The 17,964-nt window shown below is 39.5% G+C and overlaps 1 protein-coding gene across 5 annotated transcripts in view; it reads left to right on the forward strand.

The window, feature by feature from the left end:
• cv-c (RhoGTPase activating protein) overlaps positions 1-17,964 on the forward strand; it is a 698,249-nt gene that overhangs the window by 649,548 nt on the left and 30,737 nt on the right. For all 5 annotated transcript variants that reach the window (XM_083119445.1, XM_083119448.1, XM_083119450.1 and 2 more), the window contains exons 8-10: positions 14,604-14,746; positions 15,957-16,095; positions 17,202-17,933. In XM_083119445.1, coding sequence (XP_082975571.1) covers positions 14,604-14,746; positions 15,957-16,095; positions 17,202-17,933 — 1,014 coding nt within the window. The remainder of the gene's footprint in view (positions 1-14,603; positions 14,747-15,956; positions 16,096-17,201; positions 17,934-17,964) is intronic.

A 17,964-nucleotide genomic window follows, 5' to 3' on the forward strand; every position in this document is an offset into this window, starting at 1 on the left:
CATCAAATACATTGATTTTGAAGATTTCCTGTACGATATTAAGGAAGTAACATTGTCGCAATCGTTAGTGATTAAGAGCGACTCGATGCGCCTCAGTTTGTTGATCTGTCAACGCCGCGCTCCATTCAACCCATACTGACTTTTAAGGTTGAGACGCACTATAGTCGGTAAGGCGTCCGACTGCCACGAAGGAGACCTGGGGTGAGTGATCTAAGGTCAGAATTTTTCCGGCCTTGTCCTCGCAAAAAGCGGCTCTGGGGCTCACCCAGCCTCAAATCAATGGGTACCTGGGGACAACCCTGGGAGGTAAAGGCGGCCGGAGCGTGGTACTGATCACATCGCCTCCAAAATGGCCTAGATCGAGAATGTGCCTTCGTGGCCAGTGATGTGTGTGTACGCGTAAACAACGATAGTCTACATTCTACACAGACTATTTTATACACGTAGATTATGTAATCTATGTAAACAACATGGCGAAAGGTGATAACTTAGCAAAGGGCTCCGTGGATTTGAGAGAAAATTATACTGCGTATCAGTTGCTGATGTGTGAGGAGAACTTTTCATACTATTTCTTCCATATTCGAACAATTTCTCACCTAGGAAGAAACCTAATATATGTAACATTCTAGTGTTTTATGGGAAATAGACCACTCTTGCTTTACGACTGCCATCTGTTGTTGTTTTTTGCATACTATTTATCTTCTTGCATAGTTGGTAATAGAAGAGAAGATAAATTTTGTTGTAAATAGGGTTCTTTTCATTTCGTTAGGAACCAATATAGTTTAAAATATCACTTTCCTTTCATGAAAGCCTTGAAAATTAATTTTAATGCACTTTAGATTGTCTACGTAGTCTATGTAAACTACAACCCTATGTAATCTACGCGTAGATTACGTGTAGACAACGCATGTAGACGTAAACTTATAGTCTACGGCACATCACTGTTCGTGGCACGGTGCTACATGCACGAGGAACTTTACCTTTACCTTGCGAACTTCGAACTCTTGGTGTTAAGTGAACCTGAACTCTAACTTGCCCACCCTTCCTTTTTATCAGGATGCTTTATCCAAGCTCTAGGAACAATAATAACATCTAGACCTCGGATTCTTAGGTTCTAAAAAGTGTGCTTTTAGGTTACTAAAATAGGCTCTAAAAATCCTAAAATAGGTTCGAAAAACCCTAAAATAGGTCCCAAAAATCTTAAGTTAGGATCGAAAAGTCCTGAAGGAGGTTAGAAGAAACTTAAAATTGTTCAAAATTCCTGTAAAATGCTGATTAGGTATAGTCACCGGCAATGAAAATAGGACACCTATATCCTGAAATATTGATGCATACCATCTTGCATAACGTTATGTGTGTTGCCTAACCCTACGGCGATGGCAGAACTTACCATTGGAAATTTGCTATTAAAATCCACTCTTTGCCGGCAACATTCTGTTTTCATGTTATTCAGTTAAACTCCGCAATTTTGTCTCTGAGGATCAACTTATATGCTGAAAATAATTAATCTTTCAACAAAAACATAGTCAGTGGTGCAAACTTCAATGCTGAAATGTTAGTTTGCAAGGCGTGAATGCCACAAAGCACGGGAGTGACGCGAAAGTGAGCAAGACCACACAGATATAAGACCACTTTGGATTGACAGGTAACAGTGACACCAGACGTTTTGCTTTGTTTAGAGCTTTGAAAAATCACCATGGACTTGGAGGAAGGGAAATCGACAGAGTACGTTTCAAACACGTTCGTCATTGAATTTTTTCGTGACCAAACAAAGCAAATGCCTCTGTGTGACATAAAAAAGCATGTAAAAACCTTTAAAAATATATAAAAACCTAATAAAAGGTTCGATGTAGGCACATAAACCTAAAATAGGTTCTAACAAGCAAAATAGGTTTTTTTAGGCACTATAAAACTTCATCAGGGGGTTGCTGCGTTTTTTAACGAAACGCTTCATAACTTATTATTTTATTACATACCTGCAAGGAAAAAATACGTTAAAAACCTAAAATCAGAGTTAAAATAATAATAACGCAACACTTTCTAGAAACTCACATTTACCACTTTTGAATACTGAAAATATTCAACTATTTTCTAGGGTGTTCTAGAAATTAAAAAGTTCCCGATAGTACAAAACACTTGTAGACATGTTGGAACATTGTGGTGTAATTTTTAAATAATACATTTTAAAATATTAATACATTTACAACATGCATTTAGTCCTATACTTTCAAAAGTGATCAAAAGTATTTTTAAAGAATGGTCCAGAAGTGTATTTCAGTGATTGATTGATTTGCTTTATTTTACTTCGCTTTTTTGGTGCCACTTTTGGCTAATTTGCGAAGATTGGTATGAGTGATATGATTAAATTGACGAATGGACACTCGCAAACATCCATGCCCAGGACGGGATTCGAACCATGGACCCCTGGCGTCGTAGCGCGATGTGCTAACCACTCCGTCACGGGTGCCGGCGTTTCAGTGAAGACTAGTGTCAGTTGCTGAGATTTCTCCCCCCCCCCCCCCCCCCAATCCACTTTTCTCAGATATGTACGGCACAGAGACATTGCTTTCCATCTGCATTTTAAACAAGCTGCCTTGCTTGTATATTCCCTACGTCACAGAGTAAATTCCGGGAGAACGGGGATCCGTTTTCCATAATTGTATCTTCTGAATAATGGATCTACGGGAGATTTGCATTGCACGTGCACTGTGTTCTGTTAAATTTGGTGACAAATTGACTTTTCTACGTCTGTAATGAGCGGAAAATTGTCCTGTTCTGTATTTGTTTCATTTATCTTAAATCTTCGCCATTATTTTCTGTCTACATTATTAATGTTCAAATGGCCTGAAGTCTGCTAGAACAACATACGTTTGTTTCTTAACCACTGAAGTGCAACACAAACATCATAGAATAGATTTCAAGCATTAAAAAGATAAGCATTTAGATCAAATGTCAAATTAAATTTTCTCAAACATACAATTGCACAGCAGGAACCACTTTTCGAGCCTGAAGTGCATGGATTATAGTTTCATAGTTGAAATCTGTACCACCAAAATGGATTAAAGGCTAAGCGGTATTGACAATTTACTACTGGTGCTCCTATACAGGGTGTTGCAAAATACCTGTTACAACGCTTGGGAGGTGATTCGACAAGTAAAAACAAGGAAAAAATGCCATGTGAAAAAATGTCGAAATCGGCACCGTTTTCGAGTGACAGGCGTGCGAAAATCGCCTCACACCATGTTTATGGCACAATAACTCAAGAAGGAAGAAAGATATCAATGTCGGAATAAAATAATACAAACAAAATCGTACCTGGCGAATACAATGGTGCATCAATTGAGGCCCAGTGTAAATTGCGCAAGGGTACTCTCAAAGAAAGTGGAGAATCCCCTGATGGAAAATACAAGAAATTTACTACTATCTTCAACATAATGTTGAGATCGGAATGTAGCCAGTAAAAAATGGCGACGTATGTCCACATTGCGGTACGAAGGAGAAAAGAAACCAATTTGTCGCATGTCTCACTACTGCTGGGACACCATCCCAAATGGAAAAAAATACGGGAAAATCATAAAAAAACGTTTTCAATCCCTTAATGTTGACACACTACTTTGCAGTACGAAAAACAAAAGCAGGCTGTACATACGTATACTACAAGAGAACTCCCCAAAGAAAGTGGGTAATCCTCGAAGGAATGAAGACGGAGAATGGCGAGAAAACGCACACAATGGCATGTAACATTTCCAGGCACAGCATCTGGAAGGGATTACATTGAGAAGCGCACAACCTCCGCACATGCAGATCAAGGGTATGACGTACAGCGATATCCAGCATCTTCACTCGCACGTTTCACTAAAGGACACTATGCGGTGCTAATAGGGGCTCACAAACACCGGTATACTCAGAGACTTTGTTGAAAATGTCCGCCATTGACTTCAAGACAAAGATGACATCGGCGAAGCACTGATTGTCTGGTACGCGCAAATTCCTCTTTCATGTCAACAATTGTCCCAGCAGCGGCACTAACACGAGCGACGAGATCCTCAGCACTTTCCAAGGGGGTTTCATACACGAGCCTTTTCATTTCTCCCCACACTAAGAAATCCAGTGGTGTGGGGTCGGGGGAACGAGGTGGCCACTGTAAAGGTCCACTCGTGCCAATCCAACGATCGCCGAAAATATCGTTGAGTAAGGCCCTGGCTCCCCGGTCGAAATGTGCGGGGGCGCCGTCGTGTTGAAACCAGTTATGTTGTCTACCTGCCAGAGGCACGTTTTCCAAAAGTTCAGGCAATACGTCATGTAGAAACACCCGATAATTCCCACCACACAAAGTAAAGGGCAAAATGTACGGGCCTATCAAGTGGTCACCTACTATGCCACACCACACATTCACTGCGAACCTATGTTGATGATGGCGCACAATGATTGCATGCGGATTGTCCATATCCCAGACGTGGCTGTTGTGGCTATTGAACATGCCGTCCCTTGTGAATATTGCCTCAACGGTCCACAAAACTCTTGTTGGGAAATCTGGAATGGCAAGAGTTTGTTGCACGTACCATTGGCAGAAATCCAAGCGTAGGGGAAAGTCCGTGGGCAGTATGTGGTGCACCTTATGCAATTTGTATGGGTGCAATCCCTCCGCCTGAAGAACGCGGAACACGTTGCTATGGTGGGTTTGTTGAGTACGAGCAATGACACGTGTGCTGGTGTCAGGACGGTCTCGTATCGCGTCCAACACGTCCTCTTCAAATTGCACAGTGCGTGGTCTTCCACAATCCCACCTATGGGGTACAGTTTCACGCAGTCGAGCATCAAGTCTTTGAAAGAGTGCATTTGCTGGTAACCGCCTATTGGAAAAACGTTCGTGATACGAACGCCGTGCTTCACGGCTGTTTCGGTTTGCCTCTCCATAAACGAGATGCATATCAGCAAGCTCGTGGGTAGAGTACTCCACCATTGTCCTGTTCGAGAATTGCCCAGCAACAGGGTCACTTTCCCCCCGAGTGACGGATCACAACTACCGTGATTAGCACCCACGTAATGTCACACAGGTATCCACGCAGTTGTTGCAAACAGACAAAGAACACGGGAATACGTACTCTACGTACAATATTCCTTGGCGCAATTCAACCATACACACACGCCAGACTAAACTCCACGCTGCGAGACGCAGAACAAGACAGGAAAAACAACGGTCGACTACACTCTCTACGTAGTATCCACCAACACTAATACATAACAGGTGACCTACACTCACAGCGCCTCTAGTGGGGCTTTCTGTATCAATTAGCTGAAATCAATCTGAGCGAAATTTGATGGCATAGCGTCATTTTCGAGTAAATTTCCTATTTCCCGAGTGTGGGACGGTGTCCCAGCAGTAGTGGGACATGTGGACATACGTCGGCATTTTTTACTGTCTACATTTCGATCTCAACATTATGTAGAAAATAGTAGTAAATTTCTTGTATTTCCATCAGGGGATTCCCCACTTTCTTTGAGAGTCCCCTTGCGCAATTTACACTGGGCCTCAATTGATGCACCATTGTATTCGTCAGGCACGACTTTCTTTGTATTCTTTTAATCCGACATTGATATATTTCTTCCTTCTTGAGTTATTGTACTTTACACATGGTGTGAGGCGATTTTCGCACGCCTGTCACTCGCAAACGGTGCCGATTTCGACATTTTTTCACATGGCATTTTTTCCTTGTTTTTACTTGTCGAATCACCTCCCAAGCGTTGTAACAGGTATTTTGCAACACCCTGTATATGACGCATTACAGATCAAACATACCTGAGATGACAACACATACCGTGTTGCTGACAATCTTGCCGAGCCGAGAGCCTGCTACAATGCGGGTGTGTTCATGTGGTGGTTGGCGAAAAGGACCAATGAAGTCAATCCCTTAGCCTAACACAGAAATGCATAGCTCCTCTGGGAAATATTGAACCTCTTAACGTGAGAAGTTTAATTTCATTTCAGTGTTTTATTGAACTTCTTTAATCTATGAAGTTGTTTCGAAGCATATGCTGTCCTCTGCTTATTGAAGTTTTTATTTCAATTCATGACTATCACATTGTATTGTCGAAAACAGTGGCGGCGATTAGGGCAGGAGGCAGTTGTCCCCCCTTTTTCGCCACTTTTGCCCCCGCACTATGCTAAACCCTATCTACAAAGGGAAATAGGAAATATACTGTCTTTGCCCCCCCCCCCCCCCCCAGTTTTGGCACCTTGTCCCCGGTTTTGGAACCCAATCGCCGCCACTGGTCGAAAACTTAATGAAAATGGATAATTTGTTAAGGATGAACAACCTGCACTAATACAGTTTGTACGCATCACTATCGAATCGTCTGATTTTTCAGTATAGGCAGGGAGGGTATTGTTAAAAATTCCATTGTTCAGGAACGCTTTAATTTTTTTGTCAACCACGAAAAGTGAGGATGGTAATTTATTTAGCTTTTTTTTTCGTCATGTGTTGTTTACCTCAGTGGGAGGTCTCGGGAAACGACTGTAAATTGCCTTGTTCAGCCCATCCTTAAATTCACACGCTCAGCGCACAGAAATTCCAAATGGTTTGCTATTTGTGAAAATTTTTTTCGCCCGTAACTCTGTATGTTGACAAACCGCGGGGAAGGAAAATTGCGTGTTAGGTCAGGGCGAAAGAATGTGCATCTTAAAAGCGTTTAGACCGTTCGTTGTGCAAATAACATGTCTTAACTTGTTAATACTGCGTTCTTCGAGGCATCTTGGTTCCCTGTGGCCCGTCGCGGGAATGGTGACCAATAAAAAAAAGCTGTGAAACATCTTCCGTGTTCACCTTAATTTTAACAGCTCGTTTGACATTTCTCGGCTTTCCTGTTTCCTGTTTATGGTTCTCCTCTTGTTCCTTTTTAGTTTTGAAATTGTGAAGTAATTCACGCTTTTTGTTGCAATGTAATTGTTTTAGGGTCTTAGGACGTGCAACTCGTTGTGGAGTGGGAAGCGTAAGTATTATCAAGCAAATTGTCCATCACCAGGACAATTGTTCATGGCTAATTTCTTTGATTTTTCTCTCGCATCCTACTTACATCTGAGAAATGGATTTTTAGGTGTTCTGGTGCAGAGGTGTTCAGCAGCTTGATGGGCGGTTTGTTTTAATTCTAGAACCTCTCAACAAAGAGAATAAACACTGTGATGGGCAGTTTGCTTAGCAATATTTGTGCACCCCACTCAACTGATGTATACGATGTTGTACGATAGAAGGCACAATTTTGTTTGTCTAGAGGAGTAACACTTTTTCGCTTTTTGTCTTCTGTTCTAATCATTGATTTGTATTAATGTACCGTTATAAGGTTTACAATAATTTTTGTATTTTTTTGTGTCAACCCTGTCAGGTTTTGTTCGTAAAAGATTGTATAACCATTCAACTATCAGTTCTGATTTATTTATTTATTTTACTTCGTTTTTTGCTCCACTTTCGGCTACTTTGCGAAGATTGGGATGAGTGATATGATGAAATTGATGAATGGACACTCACAAACATCCATGCCCAGGTCGGGATTCGAACCCGAGACCCCTGGCGTCGTAGCGCGATATGCTAACCACTTTGCCACGAGGGCCGGCTAACTATCAGTTCTGATAACACCCACAGAGCATATCGCGGTTATAGATTAAGCACGGCTCCAACTTGGGAAAAATTAGTTTTCCTCGAACTCCTAAATAAAATTTCAAAAAAAAAAATTTCTGGTCTGGCATCATAATTCCACCCTGTTTTCGCAAGTGTTTTCTTGTCGCTAACTCGGTAAGGATGTCATTTCTTAAAATGTAGGTTTCTAAAACCATGGCTTTTCATTGAGTGATGGTAGCTGGCAGTCTTAACCGGAACTCACTCCTTTTTATTTTCCAATAATTGCCTTCACAATACTAGGTAAACATAAAAAAAATGGGATTTTTCCGTTGGGATCGAGCTTGAGTGATATCCTCTCAAATAAATTTGTCAGAAGTTGTCCAATTTATGCTTAAATCGCATAGTAGAGACTGGACCTACAGTTTAATCAGAATCGGAACCATCTTCACCAGCGATCGAACATGGAAACTATTGATTACAAGATTATACCATTTGGGAGGGCCGGATGCCCTCTCATTAGCAATGAAACATATGCATTGTGTTGATATAGTTTGAATGAACGTAATAAATCAATGGAGACTCATTTTAATCATATAATGCATTTTTTTACAAGTCATTTTAGCTTGGAGTAAAATCCCAAACTTGTGGCATGAATAATGCTATGCGTTCATAAAGTGTTTTTTGATATTGTCTTCCTTCAGCTGGACCTCAAAACCAGCAAAATGCAAAAATACCTTTGGTCCATCAGAGAAAAATGAAATTTTCGAACATGGACGTGGATGACAATCGCCATAATCTTTCAAATTCTATTTGAATTCTCTAGCAGAAGTCTTTCAACTTGTTTAATCTGGTAAAGAAAAAGCTTATACCCTTGGCGATAGGACAGTCGGATGAAACGACGAAATTGGAATAAGACTTTTAATCATGAAATCGAGCTTCTGTATTATCCGTGTTTCCATGGCAACTGTCTTACCTGCGTCTCTTGATATTTTTCTTCTTTCTGCCTTTCCTTGATTTCTCAGTGTTCCTGTGCCCGCTATTCTGCTTCAGTTTTCTCTTTATAGGAATATTCACGAATTGCAATCCTAAGGAGTTTCGCCGTGAAACGTCCCATTGCTTATTGGTATTCGCCAGGTCACGTCAGATAGATTGTCTTCAAAATCAAAGTCAGAGGCTCTTTTCAGACACTGCCGAATAATTTGCAACGTTCACAATTCTTAGTTTTTATCATGTCTGTCTATTAGATCTTCAATCATTTTACTGCTTTTCTTCCAACGTTTCGTCTCTGCCTGTCAGGACTAGCTATTTTACATTTCGTTAACCTATTTTCTTTATATGACGTATTATACTATAATATCTAACTCATGCACACAGTGATAGTATTGGTATTAGTAAAATTTTCTTCCCACAAGACAAAAATTTTCCTTCTCTTCTGAAAAATTCGTTCGTTATAATACGCATAATTATAATATTCATTTTATTGGTTAATTAATATGCGTAACTATACAAAAATAACAAAGATGGCCGCCGACTTTCGTGACGGAGTGGTTTTCACAGCGTGCTTCGACGACAGGTGCCCCGGGTTCGAATCGTGGCCTGGGCACGGGTCTTCTTTGTGGTGTCCGTTCTCAATGTCCTCATATCACTCATAGTCATCTTCGAGATTAACCAAAAGTTGCAGAAAAGCGAACTAGAATAAAACAAATCAATCAATCAAATAGCGAAACCCATCCTAGAAGGACACAACCTTGTAGTTTTGATCTGCTTTATTTTGCTTGACTTTTCTGCCACTTTTGACTTGTTGCGAAGATGGGGATGAGTGATGACATGATGAAATCGATGAATGGACATTCACAAACCCCAATGCCCAGGCCGGAATTCGAACCCGGAACCCATGGCCAACCTACTAGTTTCTAGAAGAAACTCCAAATAGGTGTAATTGTTCAGAATGTGGAATGTCATACCGGTTTTCCAAAAGAAAGGTAATGTTCTGGCTTTGGTCGGTGCAGCATTGACAAAGTGACATTGCAAGATGTGATTAACGCTTCAACCACTGTTCTTCGTCACAGCCTGGTCATTTAATCCTTGATAAAAGACATTCCAACAATTTAATTAAGAATAGCACACTCAAATCTAGTGTTATGTGCTGTGATTAGAAATGTTGCTCTAAAAAGATGTACAATCGTCGTCTTAGGCATGTGAATGTTTTATGCTTGCCGTAACATCATCTTGCTCCCCCCCCCCAATCGTTCCGAAGGTTTAATGCTGTGTGTGTACACCATCTTCCTCAAGATTTATATGGTTGAGCCTTTTTTCCCCCTGGAGACCTCACAGTGAGCGAACGCCTGATTGAGATTCATTAACACCCCCTTGTGAAGGGGGCGGGGCCTTCCTGAATAGCATCTGCTTCCTTTCGTATCTATTCCAGCATCTTTTTCCCATCCCCCTTTTATACCTCTTCATCCCTGCTTTTGTGTTGTTTTTTTCCTTTAATGGTGTAGGAGATATCTAAAAGATTGAACAATTTCGGGGAAATGTGTATGCAGTAGGTTTATTTTTCATTCTAATAGTATGGTCAGTGATAGCCTATGTTGTTTTCAATTGTTCCAGCTGAATTCTTGGATGGTATCTTTAATACGCTTTCTGTTATTTCATTTATCATAACGAAGAAATTAGGCTGTACCAGGAATCATCTTCATCACACCGGATACGATCCAGAAGATATTTGGGATATTTCATTAAAAAAAAAAATAGAAATCAGTGCTATATCTTACCCACGTTTTTAAAGGAAATGGAATATAAACAAAGTATAGAGCTAGTGATGACTTTCACAGAAAACATACTACTACTTACACTAGAAATCGAATGGAGTTAACTCGTATCGAAGTCTGTTCGGCTGTACCGTTCTCGATCTACAAGGGCAAGTCTCAGTCTCGTCTCGTCTAGTGTATCGAAATATATAGCATAATCTGCGTCTCACGCAAACACAGCGCGCAGAAGTTATTGAAAATACGAACCCTCGAAAATAACCATGTTATCCTGAAGATATGCAACAATGCTCACAATTTCACAGTTCACTTAATGATTGGCTTTGCAATCTCGTTAAACAAAACATGACTTATCCATGAATAACCATGCAGATATCCGCGTAGGATGTCTCAATAAATCGCATAATGAGGCAATTTTGGCTTTCAAGTGTCATAATTATAATTATTGTTGAACAAAGTTTCAAAGAACTCTAAGACCCGTCTCTATTATACAGAAATCGGTTCGTGTCTCGATTTTCAACAGGCCATACGAAACACCTGCCATCTCAGCCTGGTGTGCTAACCACTCTGCTACGGCAGTGGTAACGTCGTCACCTTGTAGTCAAGGAACCCTGGCTGGATTCGATATCTTGTGGATCGGATCCCATTTTAAACTGTAGGTTCAGCCCTGATTATCATATCTGTGCTTAAAGTGAACTAAACAAACCTCGTCAGCTTCCCTCTCTGTGATATCACAGGGAAGAACGGTGCTTTATAGATCTGGCTCCACTGAGCGAGACCGCGCGTCTGGAAGCAAGATGGGGATGGGGATGGCGTTTGGCTTTGAACACCAGAGGGCGAGACCGAGAGCATAAAGCTGTTCTATTCTTTCTCCAGTGCTGGAACGCTAGGTTGTGTAAAAGGCACCCCCTGGAGTGATCCAAATATAGACCGAACACATCGTCGTTGCAGCGAGCCTTGTTACGTGCACGGACAAATTCAGGCTCGAGAATTGATGCCTACTTTTAAAACCGTTGGAAAGTGAGGAAATAGCTTTACCGACGCAGTTATGGGTAATTTGCACCGAAATTGAGAAGTGAACGTTTGTTTGGTCCTTCCACATGGAAAGTACTCAAGGAAAAGTCTATATTCGAATGGGAGCACTACTCTGAGAAACGGGGAATGGCATTTATCTTTGATTTTCTTTCCCCAGCTTTGCATTTCAAAGTTCGTTTTCAACCAGAGAAAGAAAATATCCTTTCCTCTGAAGATAAGTCTATTACATTGTTATTTTGTACTGTACTTTTACAATATTCAGTATCCATAAGTATGAAATCACCCATTTAAAGCAAATATGGATGGTGAAGCATGAAAAAAACATACCAATAAACAATACATGATACAGGAAAGGAGAGAAACCAGATAGGGTATGTGACCAACATGGCGGCCATATTGGATTCATCTTCAGTTTTTTTGTCTTTTTGTTAATGGGAAGTGAGCATGTGGTTTTAAACAGCTTTAGGGTTGTATCGGTATGTTTTGTTTCCGTGTTTCACCATCTGTATTTGTTTTAAGTGGATGTTTCCATATTTGTGGACCATCCTGTACAATATCCCCATTAAAATGCTTGGAAAGAAATGTTGTTGCTTAAAAATAATAGTAATATTAATTAGTATTATTATCCTTGGATTACTGAAAAGTTAAAGTTCTCATGTTATTCGTGGCCTTAATTATTCGAATTGTTTATTTTGGCGATTTCACAGAATTACAACCTTTACTTGCTTGTACATAACAATTTACTTTTTAAAAATCTTCCATTATTATACATTTGTAAGTTTACAATTAGAACTTTCGTCCATCAACATCGCCATATGATTTTAAAAGGTACGGAAGTGATTGTCCTTCGTTCTCGACTAGGCGTACGAGTTGAGAAAAGGACATGCTTGTTTTGCTGTTGCACCGTTTGGTAAACATTGACATTACGTGTCTTGTACCTAGGCTAACAGAGGTGTTTGACAATATTAACGTTTAGGAGAGTACTTGTCGCTTCTTTAGGCCACTTCATTCCACAAATAAAACTGTTCGTGGCCTTGTGCTTCGAGAACAATAAGCTATGTCTGTGCATTGATTTCTCGTGCATGGAGTCTCCGTTATTTCTTTTCGTCTTGCTTACGGAAGTGTAGTTGCTGAGTGCGCGGTTTTAAATCACGTGGTATGTACTTGCAGGGCCAAAAGTCATTAGGACACCCCTGTAGTTCCCAAACGAACGTGGTAATCTAAAACATGAAGATATCGTGGTTTTGCCACAGCCATGTTTGATTCAAGCTATCTTTTTAAATACATAGAAAGACGTGATCCGCCAGATTGGACTAGAGAAGCCCCAGAAAGTCAGTGGTGTAGCCAGTTTCCACATGTGCTTAACATCAAGATGTTAACAGGCAAAGTTAACAAAATTAGTCTCTTTTAATGATAGAACGTATTTGCAACACTGTTACACATCCCTAGAAGTTAGGCCAACGCAATTATTTATTACATTGGTTTGCATGTGTTATAATAAATAACTTACTAACATAATTTTATTCCTGGGGTGGATATAGGCTAGTACTCGGTGGTGTTAAAATTGTCCACAGTTTCTACTAGGGGGCATATGCTGTGATAGGATCCCAAATATATAATATTAATCTCTTATAGTGATGAAAGTTTTCATGTATCCACCATCACACCATCTGCATGTGTGCGTTATTAATTTAGTTTATTTAATTGAAACTGATTGTTTGCTTTGCATTTACTTTGTTTACTTGTACTAAGAACTTTTGGCCCAAATTCCATGTGTCCTTGTCCTTCTGACGAACGGAACCTTTCATTTTGTTTTGTAGGAATAAATTATAGCCTACAACCAAACCCACTAAAAGACTACCGCGTGAGGAAAAGAGGTCTTCATCTCTAGTTCTCGAAAAGTTTCACGAACAGCCCGTAATTCATGCATCTTGACTTGAGTACTTAGCCGTCTTGTACGTTGACTACTGGCATGCACGCAATAGACGTAATTCTTCTTTTACAACCATTCGTCTTCGTCAGCTCCTCCCCCTGTCACTGGTTCACCCACTTTCATATCTCCCTCGAAGCTCTTGTTTATAGTCAGACAGTCCAAGTTATGTTGTTGCTTTTGTTTGGCCAGCATCGGCACACGTATGGAATGCCATAGTTACATTGAGCAAGGAATGTTTTGATAGATGAACGAAGGTTTCAGTTGAAAACAAAAGTAAGATCTGTAACGCGAAGAGTAGTTGAATCATACAAGACGCAGTGTTTGGTTATGACGTCTGACTTTTATCAGTCTGTTTATTATTCTACCACTTTTACTTCAGTAGACTTATCAAACCTACCTCTTCCCATGGCTTTCTACAATTATTTCCTAGTGCTACAAACATTGGCGTACGCAAGGTGGAACTGATAGGGCTATAACCCCTCCAGAAATTTTGAGAAAATTAAATTTTCAAGTGGAACTCGGGAAAAGCCAAAATGCAACCCCCCTTTAAAATGACCCCGATTACCACTACTTCTTTGAACAGCATTTAAAACTAAAGTTAAAAATGGTGGTTACGAAATATTTTATAGTGCATTCCACCCAGAACGCAGCTGTGTAATATTCACATTTACAATTCAATTCCCATACGAGAAGAAATCCACGCTAGTGGCTATTAACATTTATTTTGCACAGTTTGGAAATTGCTGGAATAATTTTGTACTTTTCTACAGTATATGAATTAGGAAAGACCATGATATGTCATTAATGTTATCTTAATTTTAGTTCCTTTAGCAGAGACGTCGCAAGTGGGGGCAGTGGACTGGCGTCCCCATATTGTCCTCGGCAAACAAAAACTAGATAACTAAACGTTTCCTTTAGCCCAAATATACATTGTTTTGTATTGTGTACTTCGGGGTATATTAAAAGTGACTAACCCCAGAAATTATCCCCTGCCGTTCACTTCCCCGTTGATTTGAATCTAGCATTTATGCATATCTTTCTTGTAAAAATGAATTGTAGTACTTTTGGTAAAGTTAACTTTGTACATTTAGGTATGTATGTAGATATGAGGCATGCAATCCACTTAAGCTGAGGGGTCCAGGTAGCTGAAAGTCGACAAGAACACAACTGAAATGTACAATGAATGTGATAATAGTTTTGTCTGTTCTGTGCCTTGGTTATGCTAACGTATGGTTTTATTATATCAAATTCCAGATCTGCAGTTCCCCATCGACGTAAGTGCTGTGCAGAAGGATCACCCCTTCTTGGATCAGGACTCTCTTCAGTCCCTATTCCGAAGGCTCAATGCACTAAACAGGTGTGCCAAAATGAAGGTGGACAGCATTCCAAAGAAGTTGGTAAGTTACTGGTGCTTTCAGCGGGGTAGTACCCTTGGCATTTGTAGTAACTGGATTGATTTGGCAATATCTCTAAATTAACAACCTTGTCATCCAAAGACCAACAGAATTAGAGAAACGTGGTTACATTTTCTCATTGCGGTTTATGCCAAATTTATTATTCTGCACAACATTTTGCTTAGGTATGACATGATCGTCTGCAGGATTTTTCCTTATCAAGGCATCCTCCACAAAATATTGCTGCCTCTTCGAAAGACACTTCTTCAGACTGAAATTCTGGCATTCCTACGATGACCCTGTATCTACCCATCTCACTTTTAATTACCAGTTTCTTACCATATATAATGCAAATTACTGTGATTGAAATTAAATTACATGTTTCGTAACAAGAAATGGACTGTTAATCATTGACCACATGTTTTGAGTATTTCATTTGTGATGTGTGTCATGGTACATTAGATGTTTCAAATTACTTTCTATTAAATGGCAGCATAACAGCATAGCAAAAGCTGTTAACTAAAAACCCGTGTGGGGAGGAAAAGGTTAGCACAAAGAACTGTGCGAATTGCATCTGTTCAAGATTTTTCAGAGTCTGATTGTGTGATTCATCAACACGAGCAGCAAGATCAGTCTTCCCTGCCAAAATCATCCCACTCCCAAAGAGGAAAATGCCTGAGTCAGATGAGGTGATGATTTTAGGCATTGGACCTTTTCTCAAGTTCGCCTTTTAAGAAGATAATACAAACCAAAGATACAGAAATGAAGAGAACATCTAAGAAAGTTCACCTAAAAACACTCAAATGGACAGCCAAGTACTAACAAAGTTTACCTGGTGATGATGAATGAGCACATTGAGCATGCTCAGAATGCACCATTATAGGCAAATTCAATGGTTCACTTGCAAACTACTCAGCTGCACGGGGACTCTAATTCTAAGAAATGTAAAAGTTCTTTGGTAACATCCATAGTAGCCCTATTATAGCATGTGAATTTGTGTAGACTATGTAATTTTAATGATGCAAATTATATTATGCTACAATTCTACTAAAAGAATCAGTTTTAATTTTTAGTTTTGTGCACAAATAACATACTCTTGAGATATTGATGTTACAGTTAGTAACAGACAGTTCTAATTTCGTAAATACAATGCTGTAAATAAAGTTACATTAGTTTTATGTGCCTTCATCTAATTTTAGGTTATTTTTTGTAGGTTGATGATTCAGACGAGGATGATCAATGTGCACTTAGCGAAAACTGGACCTTCCAGCATCACTCCAGGCGATGGTCTCGCGTTTCTCCACTCTGTGATGTCACAATCCATCATGCAGAATGTAAACATTCACCTCCTGGTATGTATTTGCTGTGTTTGGAGCTACTTCCATTCAGTGACAGTTTAAATTGTTTATGGAACTAGCATATAGTGAAACTATGCATTTTGAAGGTTAAGGTATGATACACAAACTTTGAGTGTGTGTGTGCCCCATGAGTATTAGCTTTCAATTAACACTTACAATCAAGTTGCGAGTCCTAGTCTGCAACAGATCAAAACACACGACAACAATTAATGAATTCAGGTTAACTGATTAATTGATAATTAAGAATATTTTCTGTAACAAATTTATAGAGAAATGAGTAACTTGTTTTCAGTATGTTAGAAACAAAATAACCAAGATGTCAAAGAGATAGAGCTAACACCTTTTCTGCCCTTTCCCCTAATCAGCCCATAACATGAAATGAGAAGTTTCCAACAGATATAACAATTAATCAATTTGCTTGTCGGATAAAGTATAGTGACTGTAAGTTTCAGAGGAATTCTTCTTCATTCTTCTTGATGTCTTCAGTTGATTATTTGAATTCTTTTGACATTATTACTTTTTATTCATGTAGTGTGTGTGTACTCAGTTCTCATTGTATGAATAATTAAATTATAAATATAAATTAACTTTGGGATCTGCCAGTAAGTTTGAAATTGAGGTTGGAAGTGGAGTTCATTAAGCTTTATCTTTCTTAATCATATTTTGGACCTTGATAAAATATATATTTGTGTCATCTTGTGGTACTTTACCTGTGAATTCTGAAGATTTAGTTATGTGTAACATATGTAAATGAGTTTGTTCATCTATGACTTGGCCTTGTTCTTATGTTAACTATTTGTTTCATTGGAATATTTAGATATATGTACCAAATTTTATCCTTATTTCAGTTATTCAACCATTAGTATGAAAATCCTGATTTTTCTTATTTTGCTTGTAATTCTTCCCTTCATTCTAATTGTATTTTGTACATTACTCTTGGTAGATATTGAGACTGTAATCTGAATGGAGTAATTTGTTTTATATTTCTTTGAATAAACACACAGCCCAATGCTTGATAGCAATATTTTAACTCGGATGTTTCTTTTCTATATGAACAATATAATGATCTGTGACTAAAAGTCTAAAAATACATTTTATAGGCAATGAAAACAACGACATATCAGAGGATCCCATGTGTCTAGGAGTGCCTAAGATAGAGGCATATAGCAGTCTTCCAGCTGGTGGCTTATCGGATGATTCAGCACTTGATCCTGATGTAGTGTCGAGTTTTCGTAGGACAGGAAGTGAAAGATTAAAAGACGGTGCCAAAGCATTGCTAAAGCGCATGGAAAGCCTCAAATCAAAAAGAAGAAAAAAGCAACATCGGGAGGGGATTATTATCAGTGGACCTCAAGTGTTAGATGTAGCAACAATGCAACAACGAATGAAAGATCTGAACTGTGTCGACATAACGCCACCTGGTAGCGGGAATCCATCTCCGGAACCAACCCAGAAAATATCTCCCCCTCCTTTTGACGACAGCTCAAGCTACTACTCAGCTTCGGATAGCCAAAACAGTACTCCTCATTTTGGATACAGACACAAAACACGAAAGCTTTTCCAGCGAAAACCCGACGACGTTGGTGCTTACTCAGATTCCGAATGTCAGCCATCCAGTTGGAGGCATCAATATTTCAAAGATGCGAACAGCAACCATACCAAAGTGGTGGAGTTTGTGGGTCCAAGTTCTCCCAAGGAGAGTAAAACGGAAGCAAGCCAGGAGCAGAAAAAGGCAGGATCCAGTAAAGGTTCGAATGAATCTTCAAGAACCGGGAGTCTTAATCTTGGCAAAGAAAGTCAGCTTACGAGAGAGAAGCTTCAACTCAAACAAGGTAAGAAAACAAACTTGTAATTTTAAAATCC

The sequence above is a fragment of the Lepisma saccharinum genome, chromosome 3 (genome assembly GCF_977018435.1).
Source record: "Lepisma saccharinum chromosome 3, izLepSacc3.1, whole genome shotgun sequence".
Classification (NCBI taxonomy): domain Eukaryota; kingdom Metazoa; phylum Arthropoda; class Insecta; order Zygentoma; family Lepismatidae; genus Lepisma; species Lepisma saccharinum.